The sequence below is a fragment of the Pituophis catenifer genome, unplaced genomic scaffold (genome assembly GCF_029215685.1).
Source record: "Pituophis catenifer annectens isolate HBS135680 unplaced genomic scaffold, rPitCat1.0.hap2 SCAF_3, whole genome shotgun sequence".
Taxonomy (NCBI): Eukaryota; Metazoa; Chordata; class Lepidosauria; order Squamata; family Colubridae; genus Pituophis; species Pituophis catenifer.
Window position 1 is genome coordinate 15,351,016 of NW_027256883.1, and position 8,491 is coordinate 15,359,506.

The 8,491-nt window shown below is 40.8% G+C and overlaps 1 protein-coding gene across 1 annotated transcript; it reads right to left on the reverse strand.

Annotated features, from left to right (window-relative positions):
- Positions 1–8,473, reverse strand: NDUFB9 (NADH:ubiquinone oxidoreductase subunit B9). The gene is made up of 4 exons (XM_070942027.1): positions 8,352–8,473; positions 4,530–4,722; positions 2,064–2,177; positions 1–250 (listed from the first exon to the last, which is right to left on the reverse strand). The coding sequence occupies exons 1-4, from the start codon at positions 8,435–8,437 to the stop codon at positions 119–121; spliced, it is 525 nt and encodes a 174-aa protein (XP_070798128.1). The 5' UTR covers positions 8,438–8,473; the 3' UTR covers positions 1–118.
- Between the last annotated feature and the right edge of the window lie 18 nt (positions 8,474–8,491).

An 8,491-nucleotide genomic window follows, 5' to 3' on the forward strand; every position in this document is an offset into this window, starting at 1 on the left:
TCACAGTTTATATCAGACTTTTATTGGGTTTTCTAGTACAGTAATACAAGGAGACCGGCTGCAGGGAGCTCACAGACCATTTTGTGGGATTAGATAGACCATTCAGAAAGGAGCTCTTTTACAACGGGTATCTGCGAGGCTTAGTTACGTAGGGCCACCAGAGAGGGGGCAGGTGTCCCTCTTTACGAGCGGGAGGCAAGTCTTCAGTAATGGGACCATCAGGTGGGGTTTCTTCCTGAAGCTGCTGGACCTGTCAATGAGAAACAGGGTTAACCACTCACTCAGAACCTGCAGCATTTAATACACTCGAGGGGGGAAATGCTTAATTTAGGACAGGTCTTAAGCAGCGTTTCCACATTACAAGTAGTCCTCGACTTAAAACCACATCGTTCATTTAGTGACCGCTTCAAAGTTACGGGGAAAAAAGTGACTTGGGACCATTTTTCACACTTACAACCAAAGCAGCATCCCTGTGATCAAAATTTGGACCCTTGGCAACTGACTCTGTGTTTGTGACGGTTGGAGTGTCCCGGGGGTCATGTTTTGCGACCTTCGGACAGGCAGAGTCAATGGGGAAACCAGATTCCCTTGTCCAGCCGTGTGACTAATTTAACGAACATGCAGTGATTCGCTTAACAACGGTGACAAGGAAGGTCCTGAAATGGGGCAAAAGTCACTTAAGAAGTGTCTCGCTTAGCAACATAAACATCAGCTGCGGTCGTACGTTCGAGGAGTACCTGTATAACTAATGCACCACATTCTATCTGACGAGGAAATGCTGAGCTACAAGATGGCAATGAGGCAGTGGGTAAAGGGGCTGTGCTTTGTCTCCACAAGGCATCTGGGATGGCTTCCAGACCACTCCCAGGATTTCTTATACAGGCAGTCCTCAACTTACAACCATTCATTTAGTGACAGTTCTTCGAAGAGTGTGACTTTATGACTGCTTTTCACATGACCATTGCAGCATCCCTACGGTCAGGTGATCCAAATTCAGAGGCTTTGGCAATTGGCTCATGTTTACGACGGTTGCAATGTCCAGGGGGGTCATGTGATCACTTTCTGGGATCTTCTGACAAGCAAAGTCAATGGGGAAGCCAGATTCACTGTGTTGCTAACTTGACTGCAGTGATTCGCTTGACAATTACGGCAAGGAAGGTCGTAAAATGGAGCAAACCTGACTTAACAATGCTCAGCAACAGAAACTGGGGGGCTCCATTGTCGTCGTAAGTTGAGGACTACCTGTAATAAAAAGAAGCTTCCAGCAGCACATCCAAAGGGTTTTTTTAATTTCTTGGAAGTAGTGGATGTGTGTCAGTGTGTTTGTTGTTTTATTTTGTAAGATAACTGCAAGGTGAGGAGAGAGTTCAGTGGAAGCATTTTCAAATCATCCCTTTCAAGCATGAAAAACCTTAATACAGCAGTTCATAAACACCCTGAATCCAGTTTTTAAAAACCATCAACAGTAACAGTGTCACTATCATTTGAAAATAGGCTGTTTTAAGACATTTGGGGCGCTTTGATTAAAAGTTCATTTCCAATTCCAGCCAGCAACAGATCTAGAAAAAAAAATTAGTGATATTGCTATAAAAAGTGTCCCCCCCCTGCCCCCCAATCCATTTAAAAGCCTCTTTGGAGATTCAGGGATGAATAGAAAAGAATAGAGTGCTGTTAGAAGTTGGGAGATGGCTTCAAATGGACAGAGGTGGAATGAATGCATCTAATGTTGTTGTTGTTGTTAGTTGTGAAGTTGTGTCCGAGCCATGGTGACCCCATGGACAACGTTCCTCCTGGCCTTCCTGTTCTCTACCATCCTCTGGAGTCCATTTAAGCTCATGCCTACTGCTTCAGTGACTCCATCCAGCCACCTCGTTCTCTGTCGTCCCCTTCTTCTTTTGCCCTCAATCTTTCACAAGCTCAAGGTGGGGGACTAAATAGTAGGTGATAAGGCCATGAGGCCACATTTTAAGACCCATATCGCAAACTATCACCCCACAGATTTGTGACTTGCTTCAAAATTATTTCACGGAAAAGCAATGGTAAAATATAGTCCGATAACCAACCTCCTTGTCCCAACTTTCAAGGCGCAGCTTCCTCCATTGTTCTCTCCTAGCAAAGTAATCTGGGTACATTGCTTTCTCTGATGGATGCCACATGTCTAGCATCCAATCAGGTGCCTACAGGGTGGAAGTATAAAAAAAAAAAATTATTCACTGCATCTTTAAAGGAATACAAAATTAATCTACATAAAAGATCTTGTATATTCTCCATCTAATAATGGTTAGACGGTGGTTGCTGGTCTGCCTAAACCATTGTTTCTCAACCTCACCAACTTTAAGATGTATGGATTTCAACTCCCAGAACTTTTCAGCCAACATGCTGGCTGAAGAATTCTGGGTGTTGAAGTCCATACATCTGACGTTGAGAAACACCATTTAAAATCAAAATGATAAGATTCCAAAGATACTATTTCCTGCATTAGAAGACTTAGTTCCGGAAAACTACTTGATTAACTTGGGAAGGCAGAATCGGGGCATTTTATAAGAAAAAGTTATTCCCGTTTGTAGATTAACATAAGGGTGATGAGTATTTAGATGCTCATAATGCTTTTCCTTCTAATTTTGGATATTTACTTACTGAGGTAGCATATTTCTATGCAGTATCAAACCAAAAATTTGGAGGCTTACACAGGGATAAGAAATACATATGTATGGTTTGAAAATAAAAATGCAATGGCAATATAGTGTAATAGTAAAACCACCAAAAATAAAGATAAGGTGGAAACGACCAACCAGGCGTTTAAGAACAGCTTCAAAAGTTCCTGAAAAACCATGGGGGTTGATCCAGCCTGATAGCAATAGCACTTTGACTTATATACCGCTTCACAGTGCTTTTACAGCCCTCTCTAAGCGGTTTTACAGAGTCAGCATATTGACCCCAATAATCTGGGTCCTCATTTTACCCACCTCGGAAGGCTAGAAGGCTGAGTCAACCTTGAGCGTGGTGAGATTCGAACCGCCAAATTGCAGGCAGTCAGCAGAAGTAGCCTGCAGTACTGCACTCTAACCACTGCGCCACCGTGGATCTCACAGGAAGGCTGTTCCAAAAAGTTGGTGCTGCTACAGAAATGCAGTGCCTCCTTCAGCCTCCCAAAAAGTGCGGATGTAATAAAGGAATGGTAGAAGGCACATTTTTAATGGCGGGATGATTGACAAGCCTCAGAAACTGAATGTCTCAAATAATTAGATCCTTCCCTAGCAACCACTCAGTGCATAAAACACTGAGTGTGCTATTTTCAGATCAGCTTGTGTGGCTCAAACTCCTGCCTCCGGATGTCTAAAGCACTAAGTTGCAAACATGAGACATTGCTGAATACAGAACTGTCCTGTCAGCTTCTCCAGGACTGTCGTTAGGCAGCCAGCAACTTTCTAGAGCATGGGTCTCAAACTCAAGGCCCGCGGGCTGCATCCGTGTAACCTCCCCCCCCCCCAGCTCTGTTTTTGGCTGCGATGGCCTCCTGCAACCCTCTGCCAGTGAAAACAGAAGTTGGGAGGGCAGCCCTCCCGAGCTCCGTTTTCACTGGCAGAGCGCTCGGGCCACCACAGGTGCCACAACAAGTGATGTTGAGCTGGCCACACACCCCCGGGCCCCCCAAAGTCAAACACAACCCTGATGCGGCCCTCAATGAAATCAAGTTTGACATCCCTGTTCTAGTGCCTTCTGTTCCCTCACATCCCCCTGCTATTAGCCTCTCTTCAAACTGGAGGTCAAGCAGAAGTGCTCCTCCAAGCAAACCATGCCCTGGCCCTGAGCTTCCTCCTGTGTCTTTAGGGTCTTGCCAATGCAGATAGAGGCTGGTCACTGATGCTCATTAATGTGAGACCTGGACAGCTTCCCTGTGGCCTTCATTCATGGATTCTTCCTCAGAACTAAAGAATAATTCTGCATTTTATGGGGAATCTCCTACTTACAAATGAAAGTAGTACGCTCCCATAGAGTACCGACCAGTACGCTCCCATAGAAGGGCTCCTCAGGGTGCCGTCAGCCAAACAGTGTCGACTGGCGGCCCCCAGGGGGAGAACCTTCTCTGTGGGGGCACCCACCATCTGGAACGAGCTCCCCCCGGAGATACGGAGGATCCCGGATCTGTGAGCTTTCCACCATGCCATCAAAACATTTTTATTCCAGCAGGCCGGCCTGGCCTAACCTCCCTTTTAAATTGTTTTTTTAAATTTTTTTTTAAATTTAAATTTTAAATTTGTGTTATGAATTTGGGGTGTTTTAAATTTCGTTTTCCAGGCCAATTATTTAATTGTATTTTAATGGTTTTTTAACATTTGTATTATATGTATTTTATCTGGCTGTTCACCGCCCTGAGTCCTTCGGGAGTAGGGCAGTATACAAATTCAATAAATAATAATAAAAAATAATAATAAAGTTACTGAAATCTCTTGGGATTGAGAATGCCAATATTCTGCCACCTATCAAGGAACTGATTACTTGTAATGCCTGCCATGTCACCTCCTGACCTTAAAGCACTCGTATCTCTCATAACTTGTGCCACCTGGAGAGTCAGGAAAGATGTACGGCTGAGGATGTTGCCTTTCCCAAAATTCTTCTTCAGCGGCCATCAACAGCTTGGTTGCTTTAACCATGTCTTTTTCATCCTTATGTTCATCAAATCGTGCTCTCATCAGACAGGCATAGTATCTATACTTATCCCTGAGAATATTAAAGATAGTATTTATTCCAAGAAAGAAAAAAAAAACATAGCTATCTTTAGAACTGACAAATACTTCATATTTCACTTAATGAGATGGGAATTTCATTCATCGATTCCACATCTGGTGATGACAAGGGTACACCTGCTCAGTTTTCTTGGTAAGAATTATAGGGCTTGGACATCTTCTAGTCCAATCATCTGCCCAAGGCAGGAGTCCTCATACCATTTCAGACAAATGGTTGTCCAATCTTTTCTTAAAAACACCCAGCAATGCTATACCCACAACCCCCAAAAGGCACTGCTTAATGGTTCCACTGCTAAGAATTCTCACTGCCAGGAAATTCCTTCCTGTTTCAAAGTTAGCTCTCCCTCTGATGAGCCGAGCCGAGCCTGTCCTGTCCCCTGCTGTTTTGGAGAATAAATTGACCCCTCTTCCCTGTGAGAGCCCTTCAAATATTGTAAGACTGCTATCATGTCAAGAGTATGGAAGAGGTTTGCCGCTGACTTCTTCAAAGCTGGCTTGGTAAGTTTGCATCAACCACTTAAGCCCAACACATCTCAAAAGGTTGTTCTTGTAGGGAAAATAGCAGGTGGAAACATAAATAAAAGTGAGATAAAAACATAGCAAGAACACACTTCTTAAAAACTTGTTAAGTGGAAAAATTATATGGAATGACCACTAGAGGGCCCTAATAATCAAATATTGTGCTATAGTGAATCAAGTTACAGTATTTATACTCAGCTGTAATCAATCCATTATTTACATTATATTTTAAATAGATTATATATCCGATTGTAGGATTTCTCTCCCCCCCTCCTAAATAAGTGGAACTTTGTAGCCGGAGATCAGAGTCAGTTTTAGCGAGATCGGCGGCATATAAGTTTAATAAATAAATTTTATGTAGGGCTGAAACAACTATAGTACAGTACTTACTTCTGAAGCTAAATTATTTTGTTTTTCTTCATAGAAAAAATGCAACCTCCTACCTCATCCCATCATCCTCATTTGCCCATTCCAATATATATTTTGCATACTAATACGTTGAGCCCAACAAGAACCAGACACAACCAGACACAATATGCAAAGGTGGCTATTTAACACTTGCTTAATAAACAGATGTGGCTTATCTGACAGTATTTTTTTTACCAATATCACAATAAAGATAACAAGCCATTATCATTCGATTTCCACAGTTTGAAGTATTTCTAGCAGGACCACCCGATTCTGGAACAGCTTTGGCCCCTATGCCATCCATCTGGTAAACTCGCAAGATTTAGTATACGTTGCGAACTAGACTGTGTTGCTTCTCTGTGTCATATAATATATGGAGGTGTATGCATAATTTTATGTTTATTTATTTATTTAGTCATGTTTGTATTATTGTATATATACAAGTGTATATTGGAGGTGGTGACTCTGAGAGTTGTATGCAACGAAATTTCAGTTTAACGTATGCCGAATAGTGAACATTCAAAGTGACGATAAATTTATTCTAAGTCTGTCTGTCTGTACGTCTATTTATTTATTTTGACATGTTTTTGTAGTGCATATTAGAGGTGGTGACCCTTTGAGAACTGTACGCAATGAAATTTCATTTTAATGTATGCCGATTAGTGTACATTCAAAGCGACAATAAATTTATTCTAAGTCTGTCTGTCTATCTCTCTATTTATTTAGTCATGTTTATGTAGTGTATATTGGAGGTGGAGACCCTTTGAGAGCTGCATGCAACAAAATTTCATTTTAATGTATGCCAATTAGTGAACATTCAAAGTGACAATAATGTTATTATGCTATTCTTTCTATTCTCTTCTTCCCAAGCTGCATTTCCTGAATGAATCCCACTACTTCATCTGGCCTGGGCAATCTGCCCAGCGTATCCAGCAAAGAAGCAAGGCTATATCCCCACCATGGCTTTGCCTGCGGGACCCCCGATACTAGCCCTCCCTCAGCCTTTCTTTTTTTAAAAATCTGTTTTTTTAATTTTATATTATTTGTACATATCGATGCGTGAATGGTGTGATATCCGAGTTTCATATATTTCAATAAAAATAATATAATCATATTATACACAATAATTACATTTCATTTTCATTGTTTCAAATTATTTGCTCATATCCTTTATTTCAGTTTTTAACCTTCCTCTTACTCTTCCATATATCTTAATATATTGGTTTATATATATATATATACTATAATTCACCTCTTATTTCTATCTCTATTTTAACTTTTCTCCCCTCCTATCAGTATAATATTATATATCACTATAAGACGTGATAACATTCCTTTTCTGTTCCCTGCTATTACACATATTTTCTTACATTTTTTCATTTTCTAATCACCCATTATTTAATTCTAGCATGTTTTTATGCTTGATAATAGTGTCATTCAAATTCTAATTTTCCAATTAAAAACTTAATTCTTCTTCACACCTCTGTTCATATTTCCCATCCTTGAAATTCTACTATTAATACACATTTACATTAAAATATATTCTTCCATTATCTTTTTTTTAATATATAAAATAATTTTTATTCAGCATTTACATCTTTTAACATCTTTGTTACATTTTTACAGCTTTCCAATACCGGCATCTTTGGTAATATCTATTTTATCTTTTGGCCAACTATATACACATACATTTTATATATTACTTACTAATTCATATATTCACTACAATGTATACATCTCTATTACACATGAACTATTTCGTTCCTCTATAATATCTTCTCTTACATTTATACATTTAAAGACTGAGAGGAAACGATTTACTACGAAACATGGAATAGATGGTATAGCTGGCTGGAGAAAGAATCTAAAATCAATGTATAAATGTATATTCTTCCATTATCTAATCACCTGTTATTTAATTCTAGCATTCCACTCTTAGCCATATTTTAATATATATTTAACTTCCACACAACATACGAAGTAATTATCCATTATATAGTTCTAATATTAATGCACATTATTGAAATATTTTCTTTTTTTTAATGTTTTATTGTTTTATTACTACACATTGACATACACATAACATACAACATACAAATATATCCTCTTTTTAACCTGTGTTTCTTCATGGTCTGCTTTCCACTGTGACTTTCCCCCCAAATGTCTCTCATATTGTTTCATTTTCTTCATTGTCCCCTTTTTGATTGATTACCATGTATTTTCTAATCCTAATAGCCTTAATTTTATATATTTCTATATATATTTGTTTCAGATGCCTGAAAAACCCATTCATACTTAAACTTTTTTCCCCTTTTTTAAAAAAAAATGAAATATTTTCATGAAATATCTTTTGCTTTATTTTCCCTCAGCCTTTCTGACCGAACCCCCCCCCCCCGCCCCGAGCTGCCGTGCAAACAGATGCGCGGATTAATTCGGAGTTAGGATCCGCGCAAGAAAACGCGCAAAGGGAGGAAAACGCGCAAAGGGAGGTGCCGGCTCTTCGGAGCTTGGGAAATCGTCCCTCGCTACCCCCCGGGTTAAAACTACAAGACCCAGACACACCCGGGCTCGGCGGGGGTTGGGGATGATGGGGCTGGGAGTCCTCCCGCAAAGCCAGGAAGGGAGCGGAGGCTCCTTAGGGGCCTGCGGGACGGGCCGAAGGGGCCGGGGACTCACCGATAGATACACCAGGACTCGAGGTGCCGCATGGCTCGCTTGTAGAGCCGCAGCACCTTCTGCCGATGTGACAGGTAGCCCGCCATCTTGGCTGCGCCCCGGTCGACTTTCAGGCCTAGAACGGGGGGGAGGGGGGGCGG

Excerpts from the sequence above, each read along its gene's own strand:
- NDUFB9 (XM_070942027.1), bottom strand. The coding sequence starts at position 8,437 with ATGGCGGGCTACCTGTCACATCGGCAGAAGGTGCTGCGGCTCTACAAG. Across the intron at positions 2,178-4,529 it reads AGAGATACGAGTGCTTTAAG|GCACCTGATTGGATGCTAGA; the intron begins GTCAGGAGGTGA and ends TCCACCCTGTAG. Across the intron at positions 251-2,063 it reads TTGAAAGTTGGGACAAGGAG|GTCCAGCAGCTTCAGGAAGA; the intron begins GTTGGTTATCGG and ends TCTCATTGACAG.